Source organism: Eumetopias jubatus, unplaced genomic scaffold (assembly GCF_037043125.1).
Source record: "Eumetopias jubatus isolate StellerSeaLion01/CBP00866 unplaced genomic scaffold, mEumJub1_p1.0 scaffold_2, whole genome shotgun sequence".
Classification (NCBI taxonomy): Eukaryota; Metazoa; Chordata; class Mammalia; order Carnivora; family Otariidae; genus Eumetopias; species Eumetopias jubatus.
Window position 1 is genome coordinate 40,277,276 of NW_028274808.1, and position 26,985 is coordinate 40,304,260.

The window sequence follows — 26,985 nt, forward strand, 5'->3', positions numbered from 1 at the left end:
AAATTTGCTGAAACAGAGTTGTATAAGCTGGCTTGTATAAGCTCAGAATCTAGAAAATTCTAAATTATTTAAGGCGCCTACTATGAAAAGCTGCTTGAGAATATGTTTAATTTTATATTCTTGACCATACTCAAGTATTTTCAGTAAGTAGAACTCATAAGCAATTTCAATATTTAGAGCTGTTAGATTTAAAAATTTTAAATTATAATATGGGTGTTTATGTAAATTTCTAAAGTATTTTTTTAAATGAAGGTTATTGTGGGAAGTGCCACATTAAGGGAATTTCCTTGTAATGGTGGAAAGAAGTCTGTATGAGAATAAATCACAGGAGACAACAAGATCTTTTATCATTTTCGGGGGCGGAGCAAGATGGCGGAGGAGTAGGAGACCTAGATTTCGTCTGGTCTCAGGAATTCAGCTGAATAGGGATCAAACCATTCTGAACACCTATGAACTCAACAGGAGATCAAAGAGGAGAGTAGCAACAACTCTCTGAACAGAGAAGCGACCACTTTCTGGAAGGTAGGACGTGCGGAGAAGTGAATCCGAGGCGATATTCGGGAGGACAGACGGCGGGGGGGGGGCCTCCGTCGGCCGCTTCTGGCAAGTGCTAGAGCCGCGGAGCACAAAATCGGACCTTTTAGAAGCCGGCTCCGCTGAGGGACGTCGCTCCAGTGGCTAAGCAGGGGTGGAACCCTCGCGGGACAGTGGGGTCTCAGGACCCTCAGGGTCACAGAAAGACCGGGGGAGCCTGAGTGCGCCAGAGCTCCCAGGTATCGGAGCGGGGAAGCCGGCTGCAGAGACAGAGCTGAGGCGCGGGCTCTCAGCTTGGGGTTGCCATAAACTGTGATCCGCGGCCCAGTCGGGCCACTGCTCCTACAGCAGGGACCCAACAGGTGGCAGATCCGGGGAGACTCCCCTTCCTTCCCGGGGCGGAGCGGCGCGGGAACGCACCGCAGGGATCTGCTGGGTTTGGAGACTCCACACGGGGTCGGGTGCCAGAGATACAAACGCTCGGTCACAGGCTGAGTGAGCACGGAGAGCGGCCGGAGACCAGGGACAAGGGAGTAACTGCTTTTCTCTGGGGGCGCACTGAGGAGCGGGGCCCCGATTTCTCAGCTCCTCCGGGTGGAGATTGGGAGGCCACCATTTTTGCCCTGGTCCTCCAAGGCTGTATGGAGAGCTTGCAGGGAACAAAAGCTCCTGAGATCAAACCCGAGCAGCTTGCTTAGCCCGGACCGACAAGGGCGGGGCAATTCAGCCTCCGGCAAAGACATTTGGAAACCACAGCAACAGGCCCCTCCCCCAGAAGATCAGCACGAACAGCCAGCAAGCCAAGACCAAGTTCACCGATCAAGGAGAATGGGAGAACTCCAGCGCTAGGGGAATACTGCACATAGAATTCATGGCTTTTTTTTACCATGATTCATTAGTTCATCAAAGTTATTTTTGTTAACTGTTTTTTTTTTCTTTTTCTTTTTCCCTTTTTCAACCAACATCTTATCAATCTCTTTTTAAAAAAAAAAAAAACATTTTTTATTTTTCATTTTTAGAGTCATATTTTATCCCTTCATAGTAGTTACCCTTATTTTTGGCATATATATATAAGTTGTTCTCTCTTTAAAATTTTGAGATACAGTTTCTTCTAACAGATAAAAATATACCCTAAATCGCTAGTGTATGGTTCTGTTCTAGTCTCCTGCCTGATCACATTATCTCCCTTTTTTTTTCTTTTTTAAATCGATCACATTATCTCCCTTTTTTTTTCTTTTTTAAATCTTCTTTCTTTTTTCAAACAACTTCTTATCTTATCAAGTCCTTTTATAAAATCTTTTATAATTTTCATCTTTACAGTCATCTTCTATCCCTTCATTGTATCAACCCTTATTTTGTACATATATGTCTTTCTTCCTTTAAAATTTTAGGAGGTACTTTTTTATAACAGACCAAAATACGCCCAAAATCTAGTGTGTGGCACTGATCTATGCATTAGCCTGATCATATTTGATCACATTCTGCTTTTTTTGTATTGTTCTGTTTTTGTTTTTATCTTTTTTTCTTTTTTCTTTTTTTTTTCCTCTTTCTTTTTTCTTTCTTTCCCTTTCTTTTCCCCTGGTTTCAGGTCTTTTCTGATTTGTATACAGTATATTTACTGGGGACGTTGTAGCATTTTGTTCTCTCATTCATCTATTCTCCTCTGGACAAAATGACAAGACGAAAAAAATCACCTCAGCAAAAAGAACAAGAGGTAGTACCATCAGCCAGGGACCTACTCAATACGGACATTAGTACGATGTCGGACCTAGAGTTCAGAATCATGACTTTAAAGATACTAGCTGGGCTTGAAAAAAGCGTGGAAGTTATTAGAGAAACCCTTTCTGGAGAAATAAAAGAACTAAAATCTAACCAAGTCGAAATCAAAAAGGCTATTGATGAGGTGCAATCAAAAATGGGGGCACTAACGGCTAGGATAAATGAGGCAGAAGAGAGAATCAGTGATATAGAAGACCAAATGATGGAAAGTAAAGAAGCTGAGAAAAAGAGGGAGAAACAACTACAGGATCACGAGGGCAGAATTCGAGAGATAAGTGATTCGATAAGACGAAACAACATTAGAATAATTGGGATCCCAGAAGAAGAAGAAAGAGAGAGAGGGGCAGAGGGTATATTGGAGCAAATAATAGCAGAGAACTTCCCTAATGTGAGGAAGGAAACAGGCATCAAAATCCAGGAGGCACAGAGAACCCCTCTCAAAATCAATAAAAATAGGTCAACACCCCGACATCTAATAGTAAAACTTACGAGTCTCAGAGATAAAGAGAAAATCCTGAAAGCAGCTCGGGAGAAGAGATATGTAACCTACAATGGTAAAAATATTAGATTGGCAACAGACCTATCCACAGAGACCTGGCAGGCCAGAAAGGACTGGCAAGATATCTTCAGAGCACTAAACGAGAAAAATATGCAGCCAAGAATACTATATCCAGCTAGGCTGTCATTGAAAATAGAAGGAGAGATAAAAAGCTTCCAGAACAAACAAAAACTAAAGGAATTTGCAAACACGAAACCAGCCCTCCAAGAAATATTGAAAGGGGTCCTCTAAGCAAAGAGAGAGCCTAAAAGCAGCAAAGATCAGAAAGGAACACAGACAACACACAGTAACAGTCACCTTACAGGCAATACAATGGCACTAAATTCATACCTTTCAATAGTTACCCTGAATGTAAATGGGCTCAATGCCCCAATCAAAAGACACAGGCTATCAGATTGGATTAAAAAACAAGACCCATCCATATGCTGTTTGCAGGAGACTCATTTTAGACCCAAAGACACCCCCAGATTGAAAGTGAGGGGGTGGAAAACCATTTACCATGCTAATGGACACCAAAAGAAAGCTGGGGTGGCAATCCTTATGTCAGACAAACTAGATTTTAAAACAAAGACTGTAATAAGAGATGAGGAAGGACACTATATCCTACTTAAAGGGTCTATCCAACAAGAAGATCTAACAATTGTAAATATCTATGCCCCGAACATGGGAGCAGCCAATTATATAAGGCAATTAATAACAAAAGCAAAGAAACACATTGACAACAATACAATAATAGTGGGGGACTTTAACACCCCCCTGACTGAAATGGACAGATCATCTAAGCAAAAGATCAACAAGGAAATAAAGACTTTAAATGACACACTGGACCAAATGGACTTCACAGACATATTCAGAACATTCCATCCCAAAGCAACGGAATACACATTCTTCTCTAGTGCCCATGGAACATTCTCCAGAATTGATCACATCCTAGGTCACAAATCAGGTCTCAACTGGTACCAAAAGATTGGGATTATTCCCTGCATATTTTCAGACCACAATGCCTTGAAACTAGAACTCAATCAGAAGAGGAAAGTCGGAAGGAACTCAAATACATGGAGGCTAAAGAGCATCCTACTAAAGAATGAATGGGTCAACCAGGAAATTAAAGAAGAATTTAAAAAATTCATGGAAACCAATGAAAATGAAAACACAACTGTCCAAAATCTTTGGGATACAGCAAAGGCAGTCCTGAGAGGAAAGTATATAGCAATACAAGCCTTTCTCAAGAAACAAGAAAGGTCTCAAATACACAATCTAACCCTACACCTAAAGGAGCTGGAGAAAGAACAGCAAATAAAGCCTAAACCCAGCAGGAGAAGAGAAATAATAAAGATCAGAGCAGAAATCAATGAACTAGAAACCAAAAGAACAGTAGAACAGATCAACGAAACTAGGAGCTGGTTCTTTGAAAGAATTAACAAGATTGATAAACCCCTGGCCAGACTGATCAAAAAGAAAAGAGAAATGACCCAAATCAACAAAATCATGAATGAAAGAGGAGAGATCACAACCAACACCAAAGAAATACAAATAATTATAAGAACATATTACGAGCAACTCTATGCCAGCAAATTAGATAACCTGGAAGAAATGGGTGCCTTTCTAGAGAAGTATCAACTACCAAAACTGAACCAGGAAGAAATAGAAAACCTGAACAGACCTATAACCACTAAGGAAATTGAAGCAGTCATCAAAAATCTCCCAACAAACAAAAGCCCAGGGCCAGATGGCTTCCTAGGGGAATTCTATCAGACATTTAAAGAAGAATTAATACCTATTCTCCTGAAACTGTTCCAAAAAATAGAAATGGAAGGAAAACTTCCAAATTCATTTTATGAGGCCACCATTACCTTGATCCCAAAACCAGACAAAGATCCCATCAAAAAGGAGAATTACAGACCAATATCCTTGATGAACATGGATGCAAAAATTCTCACCAAAATACTAGCCAATAGGATCCAACAGTACATTAAAAGGATTATTCACCACGACCAAGTGGGATTTATCCCTGGGCTGCAAGGCTGGTTCAACATCCGCAAATCAATCAATGTGATACAATACATTAACAAAAGAAAGAACAAGAATCATATGATCCTCTCAATAGATGCAGAAAAAGCATTTGACAAAGTATAGCATCCTTTCCTGATCAAAACTCTTCAGAGTATAGGGATAGAGGGTACATACCTCAATATCATAAAAGCCATCTACGAAAAACCTACAGCGAATATCATTCTCAATGGGGAAAAGCTGAGAGCTTTTCCCCTAAGGTCAGGAACGCGGCAGGGATGTCCACTCTCACCACTGCTATTCAACATAGTATTAGAAGTCCTAGCCACAGCAATCAGACAACAAAAAGAAATCAAAGGCATCCAAATCGGCAAAGAGGAAGTCAAACTCTCACTCTTTGCAGATGATATGATACTTTATGTGGAAAACCCAAAAGACTCCACCCCAAAACTGCTAGAACTCATACAGGAATTCAGTAAAGTAGCAGGCTATAAAATCAACGCACAGAAATCAGTGGCATTCCTATACACCAACAACAAGACAGAAGAGAGACAAATCAAGGAGTCGATCCCATTCACAATTGCACCCAAAACCATAAGATACCTAGGAATAAATTTAACCAAAGAGGCAAAGGATCTGTACTCAGAAAACTATAAAATACTCAGGAAAGAAATTGAAGAAGACACAAAGAAATGGAAAAACATTCCATGCTCATGGATTGGGAGAACCAACATTGTGAAGATGTCAATGCTACGTAGAGCAATCTACACATTCAATGCAATCCCCATCAAAATACCATCCACTTTTTTCAAAGAAATGGAACAAATAATCCTAAAATTTGTATGGAACCAGAAGAGACCCCGAATAGCCAGAGGAATCTTGAAAAAGAAAAGCAAAGCTGGCGGCATCACAATTCCGGACTTCCAGCTCTATTACAAAGCTGTCATCATCAAGACAGTATGGTACTGGCACAAAAACAGACACATAGATCAATGGAACAGAATCGAGAGCCCAGAAATGGACCCTCAACTCTATGGTCAACTTATCTTTGACAAAGCAGGAAAGAATGTCCAGTGGAAAAAAGACAGTCTCTTCAACAAATGGTGTTGGGAAAATTGGACAGCCACATGCAGAAGAATGAAACTGGACCATTTCCTTACACCACACACAAAAATAGACTCCAAATGGTTGAAAGACCTAAATGTGAGACAGGAGTCTATCCAAATCCTAAAGGAGAACACAGGTAGCAACCTCTTCGACCTCAGCCGCAGCAACTTCTTCCTAGAAACATCACCAAAGGCACAGGAAGCCAGGGCAAAAATGAACTATTGGGATTTCATCAAGATAAAAAGCTTTTGGACAGCAAAAGAAACAGTCCACAAAACCAAAAGACAACCGACAGAATAGGAGAAAATATTTGCAAATGACATATCAGATAAAGGGCTAGTATCCAAAATCTATAAAGAACTTATCAAACTCAACACCCAAAGAACAAATAATCCAATCAAGAAATGGGCAGAAGACATGAACAGACATTTTTCCAAAGAAGACATCCAAATGGCCAACAGGCACATGAAAAAGTGCTCAACATCGCTTGGCATCAGGGAAATCCAAATCAAAACCTCAATGAGATACCACCTTACACCCGTCAGAATGGCTAAAATTAACAAGTCAGGGAACGACAGATGTTGGCGGGGATGTGGAGAAAGGCGAACCCTCCTACACTGTTGGTGGGAATGCAAGCTGGTGCAACCCCTCTGGAAAACAGTATGGAGGTTCCTCAAACAGTTGAAATTAGAGCTACCATTCGATCCAGCAATTGCACTACTGGGTATTTACCCCAAAGATACAAATGTAGGGCCCCGAAGGGGTACATGCACCCCAATGTTTATAGCAGCAATGTCCATGATAGCCAAACTGTGGAAAGAGCCAAGATGTCCATCGACAGATGAATGGATAAAGAAGATGTGGTATATATACACAATGGCATATTATGCAGCCATCAAAAGGAATGAGATCTTGCCATTTGCAACGACGTGGATGGAACTGGAGGGTGTTATGCTGAGTGAAATAAGTCAATCAGAGAAAGACATGTATCATATGACCTCACTGATATGAGGAATTCTTAATCTCAGGAACAAACTGAGGGTTGCTGGAGTGGTCGGGGGTGGGAGGGAGGGGGTGGCTGGGTGACAGACATTGGGGAAGATATGTGCTACAGTGAGCGCTATGAATTGTGTAAGACTGTTGAATCACAGATCTGTACTTCTGAAACAAATAACGCAACATATTTTAAGAAAAAAGAAAAAGAAGAAGATAGCAGGAGAGGAAGAATGAAGGGGAGTAAGTCAGAGGGGGAGACGAACCAGGAGAGATGATGGACTCTGAAAAACAAACTGAGGTTTCTAGAGGGGAGGAGGGTAGGGGGATGGGTTAGCCTGGTGATGGGTATTAAAGAGGGCACATTCTGCATGGAGCACTGGGTGTTATGAACAAACAATGAATCATGGAACACTACACCAAAACAAATTATGTAATATATGGTGATTAACATAACAATAACAAAATTTAAAAAAAAAAGATCTTTTATCATTTTCAATCCGGCAATTCTGGGAAATGCAAGTCATTTAGAGAAATTAAATCTCCAGTAGAAACAGTAGCTTTCTGAGGTCATTATAACGTCTAGCAGAATAATTGTTTATAACTTGGAGGAGTCCCTGTGCACCAGCCTTATTATATATAAGAGGGAATTGAATGAGAAACTTGAGAGTTTCATCAGTCAATAATACAATTCAAGAAGAAAAGAAGAAGAATAGTGAGCAATCATGGGGCCTTTTGGAACTACATATTCTGGAGTCATAGTAGGAAATTGCATAGTATCAAATGTAGGGACCTTATTCTGCCATGAAAAGGGCCCGCTTTCCTTACCAGGCCATTACTTTAGGCGTGCCACTAAATGTTACATTTCTTTGTATGGATAAATTAATTAATTCAAACCAAATTGTATCTCCTTTTTCTCAGCTCTCATTTTTTCTGTTATTTCATATTTGTCATCTTTTTAAAAGCATGGGTTTATGTCTGTCCTTAGGAGTCTGTTGGTTGGAGACTCTTGCTGATGATGTATGGGGGGTTCCCCAGTACCCACCTGAGGGAAGAAGGAGGAATTCTGGGCAGTGCCCCCCAACAGTGAAGGTCTGAGATACACCTCAGCTTTTCCTGTGGATTTACCCCTCGATTCATCTGATGCTTATTGATCATCCACTGTATCCCTGCCTGTGCCACGCACTGCAAAGTGCCACATCATCTCTGCAGATTAAGAAAGGGGGGTGGCAATCCCCCCACCAGGATTTACAGCTTGCTAGGTCATCCAGTATGTCTGTACAGGCAAAGGCACAAGAATGCACCGGGCACGGGAGGGCGGAGGGAGGACTGGGCAAAGTGCTTGGGAGCCCAAAGACGCCACTTCAGTTTGTAGCAAGACCTAAGAGGTGGTGGCACTTGGCACCTGGGTGGCTCAGTTGGTTAAGCGACTGCCTTCGGCTCAGGTCATGGTCCTGGAGTCCCGGGATTGAGTCCCACATCGGGCTCCCTGCTCAGCGGGGAGTCTGCTTCTCCCTCTGACCCTCCTCCCTCTCATGCTCTCTATCTCTCATTTTCTCTCTCAAATAAATAAATAAAATCTTAAAAAAAAAAAAAAAAAGAGGTGGTGGCACTTAACTAGGGCTGTGAAGCCTGGATTGGAAGGAGAAAGTACATTCCAGGAGGGACCCTGGTGCAGAGGCAGGAGGCACATGGCACACCAGCCATGATCATCTTCTGGACGGTCACTGTGGGGTGGGAGGCCATGGGCAGAGGACAAAACAGGGTCTTTGCCTGTGCACCTCTGTGGCCTGCATTTTTGGGTTACAGCCTCGTGGCTGTGTTGGGTGCATTCCCAGACCCCCTTGGGGCGAATCAGGGTTTTGTGTTGAAATGTGTCCTTGCTTTTGCATGGCCTCACCGCCCCTTCGTCCTCTGTTTCATACACGGTGGAGCAGAGCTGCTCCGGCCTAGTGAGCGAGTCCCCCTGCCCAAGCAGTGAGCAGCATTTCGGAGTGAAGACAGGGGACGTGTTGAGGGAGGGGCCGGGCGATCCAGCAGAAGCTAGTTTCTCGTCATTCTGTTGTGGGCTATGCTCCAGAGCTGATGCTGATGAGTTTGAGATGAGAGGAAGGTATCCACTGCCGGCCCAGATGTTTGACAGTGTATTAATCTCTCTGCTCTGGAAAAGAGAGAAAGTAACGTTGTTCTGATTCTTTTTCTGGTGTTTCCAGCTCAGCCCCCTTTCTTAGTAGAAAATCCTTGTTAATTATCTGAGGCCCTTCCTGGCAGCAGAGAGGAGAGCATGGGGCTCCTCCAGATACCGGTCAGTTATAAAACGTGCTTGGGTTGAGTGATCGGGAGGGAGGACAGTACTATTACCCATCAGCAGATAGACTCACAGCTGAGTGCAGTGACCTGGCAGCCACGCCGGGAACTGCGGACGGATGGCAGAGTTAGCCCTGGGCCTTCTCCAACACCCATGACTGGCTAATGGTGCTTCCTGGGCCAGCCACTACCCTGTCCCCGCCCTGCCTCTGTGTGCCCTCACGTCCAACTCCCTGAATCAGCTGTCACATGTGTATGCTGGGAGGCCGGCAGGAACCACGTGTCTCCTGTGTCTCCTGCTGGCCAGCACTGGTCATGGTGGATGAGCTGGGTGCGGCAGGGTTCTTTGCAGGGATTGGGGGGATGGGGAAGCAGAGGCTACTGGCGCCACGTGCGTGTGGGCCCCCATTGGGCAGCGGGACCGCGGTGCAGACGGGACAGCTGAGTGCTACACCCTGCAGCTTTGTGCATGGCCTGTGGGCGCACTGAGAGTGGCTTGGAAGTGCACATTCAGACTGGGTAGCACCACGGATAGAACGTGGACCGTCTCATCCTTGTAGAGAGCTTGACTGAGGAGAAAGGAAGCAGATTGCCTTTTATATTAGGGCCAAATGCAGGGTCCCTTGGCATCCATTTTCCTGAATTCTCTTTCTCTAGAGGAAACACATTGAAGCCTAGAAATGGATGTTTTAAGACTTGCTTAAAAAGTTCTTCCAAATTAAGGTCTTCTTAAGCACTAGGCACGGTGTTCTCCTCAGCCCTGTTCCTGGTGGTCCTGAGTGACAGACAAGCTCAGACCCCCATCTTCCTCTCTGCTCTCCCCTTTGCTGCAGTAGAGCAGCTCAGGCCAGGGTTTGGGGGATTTAGGGATAGAACAAACTAGATTAACTCACATCTTGGGTAAGGGTGTCCATCACATTACCACTCTGCCCTCTAAGTTTGCAGTAGTCAGCTGTCTCAGGGGTCAACCACATACAGTCTTGTCATAGCTTTAATGCCTGTTTCCTCAGTTTCTAGGGCCGCTTTGTGTTCTTAAGTATTCAACATGACTTAACTTCTGTAAACATTTGATATATATATAGACAAAGGACCGTAGGCTGTTCCAGGAGGAGAACTGGGCAGTTCCTTTAACACAGCATATCCAGGAACTGCATCCCTCTTCCTTTGGTGAAGGTTGCTTGTTGTTGGTAGATCTCTAACGGTAGATCCTGGAAAACCTCTTGGAGGAGGCACCTGAATTACGAGTCAGATACAGCCTGAAGAAGGAAGGCCTTCCTGCTCTGCCAACTAGCTAACCGGTATCCCCGCATTCTGGGAGGGTCCCAAGGGTATGGGCCTTGAGACGAATCAAGAAAGAGACCCAATACCGGCTGTTAGAAAAAGATGAGCCCCAGGATGTGGCTAAGTCCTGTGAGACCTGGCAGTCGGCTCCCTTAGATGAAGAGGGGAAAATCCAGGTGCCTCTCAAGGGTGAAACCTTCCTGAAAACTGTGCAAACAGGTCAGGGAGAAGTGGGGTGAGTTTGACCTGCCAGGGCAGGGCCGTGGAAGCCTCCAGGAGATGTGAACATGACTGCAGGGGCCACTCTCCACCTGCACGTGCATCTGTGAGTCAGGGAGGTAGCCCTGTCCTCACCAGGGAACAGGCCAAGCGCTGAGGAGGCTCTGGAACATGACTTCAGTGCTGTTCACAGAACATATGACCTGCGGCCACCTCCCCGGAGAGTGCAAGCAGAGGAGGACCCCAGCACACGCAGAACCATGCTGAACTGGATGCAGAATCCCAGAAAAACAGAATTTGAGGATGGAAAGGGCCCACTGGGCTCCACCAGATTTGCAATGAGGAACCAGAGACAAGAGAAGCAAAATGAGTTTCCCTAAATAGATGAGAGACAGCGCTGGGATGAAAGCCATTCGTCTGCTGACACGCTTTTCCACACACATCTGTTGAGCACCTAGTGGGGGCGGGTGTGGCTCTCGGCCCCGGATCCAGGTTTGCTGATGCAGACACCAGGGTTCTTCTAGGCGCCAGGCTTCCATGCCTCAATCGAAATCTGAAAAGCATATCTGGCTGGCACTGGACTCAGACGAGGTTGGGCCCACAGATTCCCAGGATAAAAAACCCAGCTCAGGCCCAGATTTGAAAGAAGATGTTACGTCAAGGAATGGGGAGCAGAACCAGTTCTGCTCAGCTGGTTACATGACCCAGTACAAGCACAACTTCGCATTTGAAAAGCTTCTGACTCTGTTTTTGTGTTGACCTTCCCCCAAGAGAGTTTCGCAGAATAGAGACTTTGAAATGGAAGTGGGCTTTTATACTTGTTTTGAATACATCAAGATGAGAAAGGCCTTAGGAATGGGGAGTGGGTGAGGGGAGAGCCCAGGCTGTGGGAGGAGAGGAACCATTACGATCAGATGGGTGGCGTGAGTGGGAAAAGGGGGATTTGCCAAAGGCAACCCCCCCCCCCCCCCCCCCCGCTGCATAGGCAGGGTTAGGAGCTGAAATAGGACTCAGAGTTGTTCTCTAGTTCTGTCTGGCCAAAGACAATCCCTGTCCCTCTAGGTACAACATGAATTCCTGGAACTTCTGCTCAAGACATGCCCCATTTCAGAAGTTTCTGCTGTCCCTGGGAAAGAAGAGCAAATGAAGAAAGGTGTTGCTTGGCTTAACCATCACAGGCCTCGGCATCCTTGCCTGGGCTGAGGACAGTGAGAGCTGATGCTTACAGACTGCTTTATGCTCTTGGCAGCGTTGATCTAACTAATAACTCTGTGAGATAGTTAAGGAAGGTGTTTTTATTCCCATTTTGCAGATGAGGCAACTGAGCTTCCAGGAGAGTAATGGGCTGGCCTAGATCACAGAGTTAATCTATAGGAGAGCCAGGTGTGGCATAGCCTTCGTGATCTGAGTCCAAGTCTCGTTTTCCTACCGTGCTCTCTTGCTTTACCTGAAGGTGGGGAATGAGTCCAGGTTTAAATCTGTTTGGGGCTAGACATACATCAAGACCATCGTGCCTGGTCTCCAGTCGCGTACAGATGAGAAGACACTAGGTGGGGCCATTCCAGTGTGATTTTATTTCTTTGGTCCAGTGGTTTCATTCGGGTGGCTTGGAAGGCACGGAGATCGTCCTGGGTTCTGTTCCCCTAGTCTCCACGGGTTCAAGTTTCTCTCTCACAGAGAATATCCATTAGCTATAACAGTGCAGTTTTCACTGTGGGGAAATTGCTAGAGAAAGAAGTAAGTTGAAGTAAGTTGGTGTTAAAACTTCACTGAGTGTTCTTGGTACCTTTAATATCAGTGAGTTTCCAGTGAGTCTGGGTCATTCCGTATCTTCTTGGTAGTCTCAGTGCCCTCGTGGTTACAAAAACTATGGGCCCTGGTCTTGTGTTTTCCAAGGGATTCTGTCCGCCTGGGTGCATGAGCACATGAGTGACTGTATCCAGCCTTCCCTTTTAGAGCTGCCAGCTTCAGGAACTTTACCTTCATCCAACTGAATGGAGAGTTTTCTCGGGGAAAGGGACTTGATGTTGGAGCCCGCTTCTGGAAAGGAAGCAACGTCCTTCTCTTTTTCTGTGATGTCGATATCTACTTCACCGCCGAATTCCTCAATACATGTAGGCTGAACACACAGCCAGGTAAGGGTCTCAGGAGTCGGCTCTTCCCTTTCTCTCCCCCACGGTGGTGTTTGGCTCTGTCACACTCGCACTCATTCCTTCACAGTTTCCCTCTGATGTCCTGCTTCTGTACTGGCCCGATTTTACTGCCATGACAAAAAAAAAAAAAGGAAAATCATCTGGTTTGATTTCTCCTTTGATGTCAGTGTGGGCCTGTCAGCCACCATAATTCTGGGACTTTTCATCCTAAGTTCCAGTCTGTAACCCCTTTCCCATTTTCAGCTGGGATGTCAGCCCTAGTGACCATCCATGGGAGAAAGTGTGGTGGGAGGGCAGGGGCTGGAAAGCTGTCTGAAACTAAAGGGAAAGGAGTGGCTGTGGGCGCGTACTAAGGGAGAAAGGGCTCGGAGCAGAAAGAACCCACAACAGGAAAGTGATTTTCATAGAGTTTGACTCGAACCAAGGTTGATATTCAGCTGATAACTACTGTTAAAATACAGAAGCTCTTCCATGTAAGCTGGTAAAGAGCAAGTACCCTGGGGTCCCTAAATCCACTCCTGCTGCCTGAAGTCACCCTGGCCCCTCTAGCCATCCTTTGGACTCCCACAAGGGGGCGGGGGTGGGCACCAGAACTCTCTCTTACGCCCGCCAGAGCCACCCACCGACTGTATTTTGAATACCACATCTGTGCTAGGAGGTCAGAGATATTAGAGAGTCTGTCCATGTGGTCTGGGTGTGCAGAACTTCCAAGATCTGTTTTAGGGCTGAGTGATAAGAAAAGGAAAAGTGGATGCAAATACCTGGGCTATTTCCGAGGGCTGCATATAAGTGAACCAGCCTAATAGTTTTGTCTGTTGCTTTAAGTGAATGTTTGTTTCCTGGTTTGCAGGGAAGAAGGTATTTTATCCGGTCCTTTTCAGTCAGTACAATCCTGGCATAATATACGGCCATCACGAGGCAGTGCCTCCCTTAGAACAGCAGCTGGTGAGTAATCACCCCGCAGGTGCCTTCGCGTGGCTCTGTTTCATGTCTTTCATTACCAGGGGCGCCTGACCATGAGTAAAGGTGAGTGGAAATCTCTGGATTGATTCCCATAGTAATTTTTAAGTTTGGCAGACGTTCTGGCCCTTGCTCCCAGCGCCTTGTCCATTAAAAGTGCTTGCAATATTTAAAAGTGGAAAATAAATAGAACAGTACCTTACAGAAAGGTAATTTCACACCTTCATAGTTTTCTTATATGGTTTTTGGAAACTAGGATTATTGCATTATGGATGCAGCACATTTTCTCTTTGTTATTACAAAGCTCCCAGGTAGGAAAGGTGACAGATGGCAAACAGAAGCCAGAAAGGGGTGGCTCACCCCAGGTCACACGGTGAGTGAGTCAGTGGGGGACCAGATCCAGTGCCCGTCCCATCATGCCGCCATTCCCACATATCACAGCCCCTCTGGGACATGGTCATCAGCAAGGTGGCTCTTAAAGGAACGTTGGAGGGGCTCCTCTGCTAAGATCGTGGGTTCACAGGTCATGGAGAGTGGAACCACACAGACACCAAGGATCTCCGTATGCTGAATGGTTTTGGTGGTGGTGGTGGAGGTGGTAGTGGCGGTGGCGGCAATGAGCCCGTTTAACAGAGAAGCAGTGCAGGCAACAGGAGGATGAGGTAAAGCCAGGAGAGGGTCTCTGTAACGCGTGTAGGCTTGCCCTTCGGAGACGAAATTCCCCTTTATTGTTGTCACCCCCAACTTGGACTCTGACCTTTTCCTGCAAAGAGATCAGCTGGGTGTGTCTAAAGCTGTGTTCCAGCTCAGGCTAACCATCAGGAGACAGCTGACCTGGGGCTGTCTGTTCTTCATTGCCTTGAGGGTCTCTGTCTCGAGGCAACGCTGTGTCTCTTCCCACTGAGTACGTCTTAGGGTGGAGAAGGGAAATGTGCTGTGTGAACATGAAGATGGGAAGGAACCAAGTCTCTCTCTCATGCTTCTGTGCAATGGGAGAGTAAATTGATTTTCATTGAAAACATGTGTGCTTTGAAATTCGTTCGGAGGACTGATTCTGTCTTTAAGCTTCCAGAGGTAGCAAAACCTGTTCTCTCTGGCCCCATCCCTCCAGTAAACCTCTGGCAGCTGATACAGTGATCTTTTCCAGAAGGTTTCAGCTTGGGTTCTGTGAGGTTGGATGAGGTTTACTCCTCACCCTTCCCAGCATGGTTTCCCTTTGGGCCCATGCTGCACGATATGGTAAAAATATAGTTCTCTCTTCCCCCAGTGAAATTCCGACACCACAGATACACTGAATATCTGTTTATGTAACTATGTGTATGTGTGCTGTATATGTCAATACGGTAAGAGTTTTTCATTCCCCAAGAATCAGTTTTTATCTACTTTAGGGTGATACCGCTTCTGTTGAGACACAAACCTTCTTGTTTCCTTTCCATGAGTTCTAAGCTTCCACTAGGGTTTGAGGGGCAAATGGGATACAGGATTTATTTTCTTTCAACCAATCAGAATATAAATTCCTTTGGTTTTAAATAAAGTACTTCTTTACATTTGACATCAAATGTGATTAATGTTTCAACTTCAAACTCATAAAGATCTTATTTACTTGCAAGGAATTCTTTTCATTCCACACTTTAAAAGTTTTATCCTTTTATTACCATTCCTGCAAAGAAGCAGGTGCAAAGGGAAACTACAAGTTTCCCTAAGCCAGTTTCTCAGATCCCCAGAATTAATGGTCAAGCAGAAGCAGAACTCAGATCGCTGTATGCGTAGCTAGAGCCTCAGAATTCTCCTGTAACTGGGGACATTTACTTCCAAATATACCTTAGAGCTTTTCTAGAGCATGTCAGTTTGCTGTTAGGATTCAGTATTCATGGCGAGTCAGTCCAGAGAAACACAGCAGCTGTCTCTGAGACACAGGAGGTTCTCCATCCACAAAAGGAAAATGTTGATTATGTTTGTTATTGGATGCGCCATTTCTGGAGCCCTTGCTGCCTGCAGAGAACTGGACTGGACATTCTAGAGGAGTCAGAGGAGCTGAAAGAGTTTCATATGCTCGGGAGTGATTGGGGAGGAGGTCACTTTACTCTCTTGTTTTTGTAGACTTGTCCAGGATCATACAACCAGCTAGTAGCAGAACTCAGGCCCAAAGCAGGATTTCCTTACCCTAGTGCAGTGGAAGCAGATTGGCTTAGGATCTAGATGAGGGCTGAAATATAAAGGAAATGATCTGACAAAAATTCCAAAGGAGAACATCAGGCTACAGAAATTAATTTAATGGAGACAGAATGTGTAGGTGCTGAGAAGGTATAAAATAAGAAGAGATGGTTAGGGATGGTAAGTTAGGAGAAACTTCCTAGCAAGGGTTCATTTTGGCTCGGTCCTGAAAGATCTGAAATCTATAGATATTCTTGAGAGCCACCCCTGGCTCAAGGTAGAGGGAGAACACACGTCCAGGAGGGAGCTACAACAAAAAGTACTCACAGATGCAAGCACAAGACAAGTGTCCCAGCAGCCCTGCGAACGTGACCTCATTAGTCCCCGTGCGGGTCATTGCTTCTCAGGCTGTGGCCACTGCTGTTTGATAACACTTTGTCTTCAGACTAAAGCCAGAAGCCACATTCCTGGTGTGTGTGTGTGTGTTTGTATGTGTGCGTGCATTCAGACTACTCGTTTCTTTACTTTTGAGTACAGACCATTAATGATTAGAAGTATGTGAAATCATGGGATTTTATGCTAACATTCAGTTTCTTGAGTTGTAAACCTGAGATAAACCTTTAATGTAGAAACAGCTCAGAGAGAAAGGAATGACTGATTTAAATAATTATTAACTTTAGATATTCCACTTTCCTAGTTCAAGCCTTGTTCATACTGGGGCCACTCCTGCCTCTTCCGTCTATAGACCCTTTCCCTCCCCCTATCATCCAGTCTTTCCTTCACCTTCTTTCCAAAACACAGATTAATCCCACTTTAAATCATCTTTTCTGGCCTAAAGCCAGTGGTGTGCTAGTAAATGTGTAACAGCCCACTCTCTGAGAAAGGAGGGGAAGAAAAAGCCCTGATTCATTGTGTTTGCCATTTTCCATGCTGTCAGTACCCTCACCGTGGCCTGGGGAGGCCCCAGAGTGACGTCACTGGATGCACAATCCTGGTGAGCTGGGTGGGGCGGGCTCCATCACAGCCCCACAGCCTTGATGCCTTGTTGGGGTTAACTGTTCCCCACGCTGACTCTGACACTGGTGACCGAGGAAATGGCTGCAAACGCCAGCACCTGGCGTGTGGTCCCCACTCGACAGATACCCCGCTCTGCCGCTCTGCCAAGCGAGCATACCTGCCCTGCCTCTCCGTGTGCTGACCTTCCCCTCCGGGCCCTCTCCTCACCGGGAGATGCCCTTGCTGCCTGACACCTCAGTCTGCCCTGCATCCCACCCATCATTTAAATCCAGTGACTCTGTGCTACTCTGTCCAGTGTGTAAATGGTGTACTGACTCCCGTCCTCACCCTCTGTGATTCTATACCCTGCCTGTCTCCCCCCTTCCAAGAAGTATTTTACCGCTAATCTGCATTTCAGTTTAAATGTCTAAAGCTTGCTGACTGGGCACAGCCCATCCTTTTAGTCTGCTTCTGTATTTTTGGGAAGAAGGCACTCACTGAGTACCAAGAGTAGTATTAACAGATGCCATCCACAGCCTATCGGAAGCCAGCATGGCGCCCGCTTTCTTTCGTGGAATAGCCAATAAGGTGGAGAGGCATTATTATGCTCGTTTCACAGATGAAAACTTGAAGCTCACAGGCATAAGTCACTGCTCAGATTGCTGAGTGAGTGAGAGGGTTGGGAACTCGAGGCCTGCCCTGTGTGATGGGGTCGGGGCTGAGGATGCTGAGTGGCAATGACAGGTTCTTTGGCCTCAGAGTGCTTCAAAAGACACTTTATTCTTTTTAAGCAGATACCAATAAAAGAAGACTTGTGGGAAAATGTGGGTTAGTACAAAGCTTGCAGGAGGTGGCTTTTGAGTCCATTCTTAGACCAATTCTGTGAAAGCTTGTATTTCTCAAGAAATGGAAATGGTCCCAGCAATCCTGGTGTTGGTCTGGGCTCAGCCACAACTGGCTGAGTTAGCTTGGCCAAGTCATTCTACCTCCACACTATAAGGCACATGTATACCCCATGCAGCCTCCCTCTAGGCCCCGATGATAAGGAATGTACCATGTGGGGGCAGGGGGCACCCAACCCAGCCACCAAAGCCCTTGAAGCTTAGGGTGTCTGCCGCTCACAGGCAGGACTGGCTCCGTAATTGGCGTGGCCCAGTGCACGATGAAAGGACAGGGCGCTGGCTCAGGAATTATTAAGAATTTCAAGAGCATTAAAGCAGGCGGGGCTCCGTCTGAGTGTGTGGGGCCTGTGGGCCACACGGGGTATGTACCACCGGCGTTTCTCATGAATGTGAGCCTGGACAAACACAACCTTGGTGCTTGGGAGGCTCTCTTTGATTTAGAGGAAATACTCTCCCTATTTGTTATTTATTTTATTTCAGGGCCCAGATTGCTTCGCGGGCGCTTGTCCAAGTCCGCACCATTAAACCAACAGGCGCTGACTGCCTCCCAGCTCCCCGTGCAGCTGCAGGGCGCCGCCTTCCCACATCTCTGGGGAGGGACGCTGGTTTGTGCTTTGTGCTCTGGTCCCGATAGAAAAGAATCACCCCCGTCACATGAATCGCCCGCAGAGCTGCGGGTCTGGAAACTTCCTGTGGGAGAGCGGGCTTGACAGCTGTCCTTTGTGGTGTGTTCATGCCCTGCAGGGCTCTGCCGCGATCTAAGGTGGGGAGAGAGCCGGGGCTGCCAAGAGTTGAGAGGAGGCCAGCCCTCGAGAGACATTTTTAAAAGTGAGGATAGCACTTAAAAACAGATCGGCGAAATTCAGGACAGAAGATGTTTTTCTTTGAACATACAATCTTTATCTGAGGGTTTCTTCCTCCTCTGTTGTAGTAAACATCATTGGTGTGTATCTTTTCGAAGCTTGAACAGAGCAGTGGAGCTTCTCATGCCTGGAGCCGAGGCTCTAAGCAGGAGAGCCCTCTGCTCAGAGCCCAGAAAGGTGAAAACGTTTTTGTCTGTGCGTCCAAAGCCACACGATGCTTAGTTTTCTCACTGGAATTCCTAGGCCTTCGCTGAGCCGCTCAAGAGTTCCCTGCTTGAACCATGTCTGTTTCCACTGACATGGAGCCCTCTCTGCCCTAGGAGTGCTCCTCATTCTCTCATTGGAGAAGCATTTATTGAGCACCTGCTATGTGCTGGACAGTGATCTGGGGGCTGTGAACGAGCCCAAGGCCCTGGGCTTATGTTCACCAGTGGTGGTAGGTAAAGACAGAAAAGAGAGGAACAAATGCATCAACAGGATAATTTCAGAGAGCTGTTAAGTGTTATAGAGAAAATAAACCAGGTGACAGGTTAGAGAGTGACATGGTGGTGATGGGGGTGGAGGTGTGTGCTGACACTAGCTGGGAGGGTCAGTATGACTGCTTTAGGCAAGTGACATTGGAGCAGAGCCCAGTGGTGAGCAGGGAAAAGGTGACCCAGGTCAGGGATCTGCAAGTGTCCAGCCTTAGAGACCTGTGAGCCCGGTGTGTTCTTGGGGCAGAATAGAAGGAGATTCTGCATGAGGGGATGAGATGGATGAGGCAGGCAGGGGTCGGGTCACATAGGACCTTTGCAGGCTAGAGGTTTTCTCTGGGTTTTATTCTAATTGCATTAGCGAGAATTGCAATTAAAGCCCCTGCAGGGTTTTAAATTGGAACGTGCTGTGATCTGATGTGTGCTCTAGAGTGCTCACTTCCAACGAGGCTGCCGGTCGCGGGCACGGTGCCAGTGACTCAGCCCAGCTGAGGGTGATAGAGCCTGTCAGAAGTGAACCCCCTCTTGCCCTGACGTTCTATGCCATGGGTAGGGTATGATCAAACCCGTTTCCACCAAGGGCTCAGTCTCAAGGAGCATTTCAGATAGTGGCTTTTTCTGGCTTGCCAACTTAAAAGCCGACATTAATAAGTGTTTATAGAATGCGTTCCCCAGGGCGCCTGGGTGGCTCAGTTGGTTAAGTGTCTGCCTTTGGCCCAGGTCATGATCCCAGGGTCCTGGGATCGAGTCCTGCATCGGGCTCCCTGCTCAGAGGAGAGCCTACTTCTCCCTCTCCCTCTGCCTGCCTCTCTGCCTACATGTGCTCTCTCTCTATCTCTGTCAAATAAATAAATGAAATCTTAAAAAAAAAAAAAAGAATGCATTCCCCAGCTCATAAATCAGTTTGTATCTGTCCCACTGTCCCCAGGTGAGGGTCACTCTACCTTGTTCAGTCTTGCCGGGCACTGCATCCACAGCCCAGGTCTGGGGTCACCACCTCTTGCAATCCTTCTTGTCTTTCCTCCCAAGCGCTGGCCCATTGTGCTTCCTGTTTGGAGCATTCTTGTTTAGATTCCATATAGACCTCAGCCAAATGCTTGACGTTTGGTTACTGGCCCTTCTCTTTGACTCCATTTTTATCCAGAAGCTTAGAGGCCTTGTCTGTTTGTGTCCTGGCCAGCAGAAAGATACTAAGCTAGGAGCTGCAACAGAAACCGTGTACCTGGTATGAAACAAACTGTTCTTTTTAAAAAATGACTCAGTAGAGATTTTCCCAAACTTTCCTTCCCTGCAAAATCTTTCCAGCTGATACTAATGAAATTGCCTTGTCACTTGGGAGATATTGTGTAACAGGCTTTTGTTCCGAAGAAGCTAACTGACCAAACCTCTCTCGGTCCTCACGCTCCCTCAACAGCCCTGACGCACGCGTCAGTGCAGGCCATGTCTGTGAGGAGGTTGTAGTGAAGATAAGATGGTTTCGTGGATTACAGAGCAAAAGAGTTTTTAAGTTCACAGTCCTTCCATGAGCCATATATGGAATATAACCGAGGCTGTGATGGAGATAACTTGGAACTTCGGGGAGGTGGGAGAGCAGTGAGGATAGATGTTTGGATGGTAGAGCTAGAAAGAGACCTTAGCGGAGATTTAGCTCAACCTCCTCTATTTTATTTTATTTTATTTCTTTTTAAAAGATTTTATTTATTTGAGAGAGAAATAACGAGAGAGAGCCGGAGCGGGGGGAAGGGCAGAGGGAGAAGCAGGCTCCCCGCTGAGCAGGGAGCCCAATGTGGGGTTCAATCCCGGGACCCCGGGATCATGACCCAAGCCAGAGGCAGATGCTTAACCAACAGAGGCACCCAGGTGCCCCTTATTTTTTTTTTATTTGGGGGGGAAGGGCAAAGGGATAGAGACTCTTAAGCAGACTCAATGCCCAGTGCGAAGCCCCATGCAGAGCTTAATCGCAGGACCCCGAGATCATGACCTGAGGTGAAATCAGGAGTCGGATGCTTAACCGACTGAGCCACCCAGGCGCCCCTCAACCTCCTCACTTATAGGAAAGGAAGTAGAGGCTCAAAGAAGAGTGAAGGACCTGCCTGAGGCAGAAAAGCCAGCCAATGGTCAGGTTGGGAGGAGACCCTGGTGCATCCCCCCTGCTGCACACAGTCTCAGATGAGCAGCAAAGGGAGCCAGACTTGGCAGGCAGAAAATGCAGAAATCCCAGTGGAGGGGGACCTGCTTCGGCCTCCCTTTCCCTTCCCCGAGAGGTGACTTTCTCCACTGAGCACCTCTGTTAACCTCAAGAATGAGAAAGAACTATTAAGGTCTCAAAACAAGCCCCAGAATTACCTCAGCCAAAAAATTAAATGTTTTAAAAAATCTTGCTGCTTTAGCAAATACATTGGAAAATTACTTGCAGAGTGAGAGACTGAGCAGGACCAGGTCTCGCTTTTGGAAGACAGTTGCTGCTTGGACGGCCTCTCGGCAGCCCTGTAGCCTGGCACCACCACAGATGCTTTTGGGCGCTGTTTGGTTTTAAAATAGCTTAAAGGTGAATGGACAGAGACTTTCTTCAGAACCTGGACTCTTGGTGCCCTTTACCTCAGCGAGTGAGAGTTAGCAGAGCCGAAGTAACACACTGCCTTCTCGGGTTTTCTTTTTATTCCCTGAGGGAGTCCTGTGTGTGCCCTGTGCCAGAGCAGCTGAATTCCGAGTTGTTCTCTCTCCCTTTTCTCCACTTCCTGAGCCCTTTGCTGGCTCGCCGCCTGGCCCTGTGTGAGGGGCCGAGGCCTCTGATTCTCTCTGGCGCTGGTGTCGGGCCAGACACGTAGGTGGCTTTTCCATGGCGCTGCTCAAAAACTTGCTCTCCTGGTTTGTTTTTGAGTGTGTGTGTTTGTGTGTGTGTGTGTGTGTGTGTGTGTGTGTGTGTGTGTTTTCATGCCTACACCCTAGAAACATTCCAACCAGACGTGCCAAAACTCACAAGGCCCATTTTGGAACCGGTGAGTTCAGTGTATTCCTACCCGGTGGAGAGGACTCAAATCCAGCTGCGTTTCCCACACGGTTGTGCTGGCTCTTTATCAGTGGGGGGCCGGGCCCCCCATGTAGCAGTGCTTACATGAGTATGGGAATACGCTCTACTTCTGTCCACTCAAACGACAGTGCTTTCCCTGCAGGTCATAAAGAAGGAGACTGGATTTTGGAGAGACTTTGGATTTGGGATGACCTGTCAGTACCGCTCGGACTTCATCAATATAGGTAAGTCGGAGGGACTGGCCCCAAGCCTGCACCTCTGCTGCCGCCCAGAGGCCGTGAGCAGCCCAGGAGGGGGCCGGGCAGGGTCCCAGGAGTCGGACGGCAAACGTGGTGCCATTTCCTAAGAAGAGGCCGTTCCTCTTGTCAGGGACCTGGGGGCTGGACCAGGACGAGGCGTGGGAGTGGGCGACACACGAGCCCCTCTAATCTCCACCAGACCCTCTCGGTCACCCCAGATGCGGCACACAATCTGAGGGAAAAGGCAGTTGTTGCAGAAAGGCAGCTTCGAAGCAAGTCTCCACCCCTCCACCCCCACCCCATGCCTCCTTCTGACCTAGTTCTGGCTCTGGTCCCTCTCCTGCAGAACATTCTGGGCCTCCACAGTAGCGGGATCCACTGGAGAAAAATAAGGACAACATGGGGATTTTTGGAAAATCACATATGGAAAAGATTCAGATTTCTCTCTGCTGAACCTTTGAAAATTCCAGATACTACTTCAAGCTCCGACTGAGTGTATAGTCACTGTCAACACTCACACACACACACACACACAGGTTCCCAGAGCACTGAGAGGAAAGGCCTTTTAGGTTGCAGTTGAAGAGACCAAGGGCAAAGGGACCACATAGCAAGTGAGGGATGTTGGAGAACAGAGCATTTCCTGTCCCCCTTGGAAATACCACCCCTCTTCCCATAGTGGTACCTACTCATGTGCCTCAAAACAAACAAAATTATGGATTATACTTGACTAGGATCTGAATGAACAAGCCAGAAACTTTGATCTTGGGCTCAGGGGCTCAGAGTAGACCCTGGCTTGGGGTCAGGGAAGCTCCGCCCTCAAAGAGCATGGAGATTTGCATCCCCCCCCCATCTTTCTTTCTAAAGCAGGTTTCCATTTCGAGAAACTCTGTGTTTCCTTGCTCTATATACAGGGAAAGATTATTTCGTGATGGTGTATGTTTATCAAATTTGAATTTATAATTGGATTTTCCTAAGGATGGGGCATGGCTGCAGTTGAAACATGGGGGGATGGTAGGCTGGTGAGGATGCTCTTCCTCCGTGAGCCATTGACATGACCTCAGAATCTCTGGGTCACATCTGGACCCCGGTCATTCTTTGCCATCTGGTAATTATTTGTAGGCATCTTACTTTTGCTCCGTCTATTTACTAAGTTGTAATGATACCGATGATAATAAATCAGTTACAGCTAAGCAAGTGCTGCCCCTTACATGACTATCTCATTTGGTTAGGACATCTAGTTCACTTCAGGATAAAGGAACCACAACTCAAGAGAGGTGATGTGGCCGAACCAAGACGCAAATTCCAGACCCCTGACTCGATATCGTACACCTGCCCACCATGGAGTTGGGGGGTGGGCACAGATCACTTGCATACAGAGCCCAGCCGTGGGCAGGCTGCAGTTTTCCCTGTGTGTGAGCCCCCCTTCCGGGCCCAGTGACAGCCTTGATCAGAGCAGTGCAGCGTGGGGGCTCCGTGGGGGCTCTGGTGGAAGGTGCTGAGGATGACTTCACTATTTCTTGTAGGAGTTAAATAAAGCTCCTAGGTGAGAAAGGAACAATGACAAAAAGGGGCCAGTCTTCTCTGGTTCTGTTCGGCTCACAGTGGGCTTTAGGTTAAGAAAAGACATGGGGCATCTCAGTTTACAAAGGTGAGCCTTGAGGGGCCCGTTAGTCACTTTGGAGGAGTCCACTGTGAAGCACGGTGAGACCAGTCCCTTAAACATGTGTCACGTCACCGGCCTGGGGCGGCCACACAACCTTCGGGACCATTTCAGTCCATGAAAGGCAGAGTGTTCTGTGGGACGTAATTTTGTTCACTCTGGGATCCCGTTGCTCTGTCAGGCAGCAAGCCGCTGCTTCCCTCGGCCTGAATGACAGGAGGCCACGTTTGAACAGATGCAAGAGTTTTCATCCTGGGGGCTCAGGCTGCTCCTTCACCTCGCCGCTAGCTCATGAAGGCAGGTGGGCGCTGGGAAGGAATGCTCCTTGCGGTCTTGGGATCTCCAGGAGTTGGTGCCAGCTGCCCCTGCCGCGGAGTTCTCTGTTCAGGATTTCTGAATTCTCTTTCCCGGATGGACATGCTCCTCGTTCGGAGGGGCAGTAAAGCGTCTCCCCTGGATGCTGCTTCTCTGCGTGCCAAGTGCTGTGCTGGTGCAGGTGAGGAAAGCCGGTCTAGACCGGGAGGGGGCTGCACGGCTTGGTTCAGCGCTGTGTTCTCTCTCGACAGGTGGCTTCGATTTGGACATCAGAGGCTGGGGCGGAGAGGACGTGCACCTCTACCGCAAGTATCTGCACAGCAACCTCATCGTGGTGCGGACGCCTGTGCGGGGGCTCTTCCACCTCTGGCATGAGAAGCACTGCGTGGACGAACTGACCCCCGAGCAGTACAAGATGTGCATGCAGTCGAAGGCCATGAATGAGGCGTCCCACGGGCAGCTGGGGATGCTGGTCTTCAGGCCCGAGATAGAGGCTCACCTTCGCAAACAGAAACAGAAGACAAGCAGCAAAAAAACATGAACTCCCGGGGCTAGATCTGGGGAGACCTTTTATTTTTTCCCTTTTGTGATTACCGAACACGTGGCTGTGACAAGGAAAAGATTTCCCTAAAGGGCAAAAGAAGAATTCAACTGATTAGTAAAAGAGAGGAGCGGGGAGAGCCTCTGATTTCTCTCTGCCTATTTGGCTGGACGCAACAGGAATTAAAATCTCCCACTTTGCCTGCAAAAGTAGCCCAAATGCATCCCGACCGGTGTCTGACAAAGGCAGAATGATTGTGAGGTTATAAGCCCGATGGCGTGGAGGTTTTGATTGTGTTTACAGCAAAGTGAGAGCTGTTACCTTTTGTGCTTATTGAAATAGTCACGAATTAAGACCAGTTTTATCAAAGTTCTTTGGGATGAGAGGCAAGCCCATGTCTCCCCCTAGGAATGATTACATGGTAGGGCTCTAGTGCCCGGAAGTGCTTGTGAGATTCGGAGATACACTCACAGCGATCCTTGCGAGTATATTTAAGCAAAACCAAATGGACTCGAAAAAAAAAAACTATTGTGTCATTTCCATCCAAGATTAACCAAAAATAATCTGCTCATCTTTTTTATTATAGTTTTAACCATCCCCATTTCTTAATTTTATTTAAAAATGCACTTTTTTTTGCTTATGAGTTATATTCTGCTTATTTAATTACCAATTTGCAAGCCTTACTAAGAGAGCACAAGTTAGCATACATTTTTTATATCTTTTAAGAAGATACTTGTAGGTGTATTATGAGAACTTTTTGTTCAGATCGAGCCCCATATCCAAGGACACACCAAATGCTGATCCCATCAGACACTGAATGTCAGACCTTTGGTCATGTGGAAGGCATGGTGTGGGGCTACTGATCATTGAGACATAGAGATACTTTATCCAAGAGTATTTCCCAAGAGGAGCAACTGAACACTGGAGGGAAAGAAAGATATACTTTTTACCTTAACAGAAAAGGAAATTCATTCAGACTGGTAATACCTTGATTTATTCAAAAGTCAGAAAACACATTTTCTCCTCAGGAGAACTGGGGACCACTTTCTTAGCTGTTTAAATAAACCAAAGTATACTGTGTGAACCAAACTATCTTTTTTCAAAGCAGGGTGCTCTTCCTGGCTGCTGGCTTTTATGAAAAGAAATGCAGAAAAATGTATTTTGTGAAAGATCACTCCATCTGCCAGAGTCAAGTGGGATGGAGGATTTTGCTACACGTTCACCCACCCCCATCTAGGGGAAAGTAACTATTTTTTAAATGAAACAGTTCTACTTAGTCGCCAAAATGCTTCTGAAAATCGCATTTTATTACAGTTTCCAACTATTTAAAAAAAATACAGTTAACATTGAGTGGTTCTACATTCATGTGAAAATTATTTATTTATTAGCCAGCACCAGATGCATGAGCTAATTATTTGTGATTCCTTGCCTTCTGTTTGCCCACAGTCAACTCATTGTTTAAAAGCCTCAAGAACATTCAAGCTGTTGGTGTGTAAAAAAAAAAAAAATGCATTGTATTGATTTGTACTGGTAGTTCATAAAATTTAATTAAAACACAGGACATGAATGGAAGGTGGCATTGGACAGCTAATAAAATATGATTTGTGGATATGATTTCTTCTTGGAGTAAGAATGCCATGTCTTTAGTTTTAGGAAAACATTTTTTATGTGTAGAGACTGGGGTTTCTGCTACAGACATTTTGGGCTAGATCAGTCTTTGTTGTGTGTGTGTGGGGGGGGTGGCGCTGTCCTGTCCATTGTAAGATATTTAGCAGCACCTCTGGCCTTCACCCACTGGATCCCAGGAGCGTCTCTCACCTGGGTTGACAACCAAAATGTCTCCAGTCATTGCCCAATATCCCCTGGAGGGAGGGTACAAAACCTGTTGAGGACCACTGGTCTAGACGGA

At 46.6% G+C, this 26,985-nt stretch overlaps 1 protein-coding gene across 6 annotated transcripts in view; it reads left to right on the plus strand.

Moving 5' to 3' along the window:
- Positions 1-26,690, plus strand: part of CSGALNACT1 (chondroitin sulfate N-acetylgalactosaminyltransferase 1) — a 339,564-nt gene extending 312,874 nt beyond the window's left edge. For all 6 annotated transcript variants that reach the window (XM_028124037.2, XM_028124040.2, XM_028124036.2 and 3 more), the window contains 4 exons: positions 12,746-12,924; positions 13,793-13,887; positions 22,464-22,545; positions 24,787-26,690. In XM_028124037.2, the coding sequence (XP_027979838.1) occupies positions 12,746-12,924; positions 13,793-13,887; positions 22,464-22,545; positions 24,787-25,076 (646 nt within the window). In that variant the 3' untranslated portion in view covers positions 25,077-26,690. The remainder of the gene's footprint in view (positions 1-12,745; positions 12,925-13,792; positions 13,888-22,463; positions 22,546-24,786) is intronic.
- Positions 26,691-26,985: the final 295 nt, after the last annotated feature.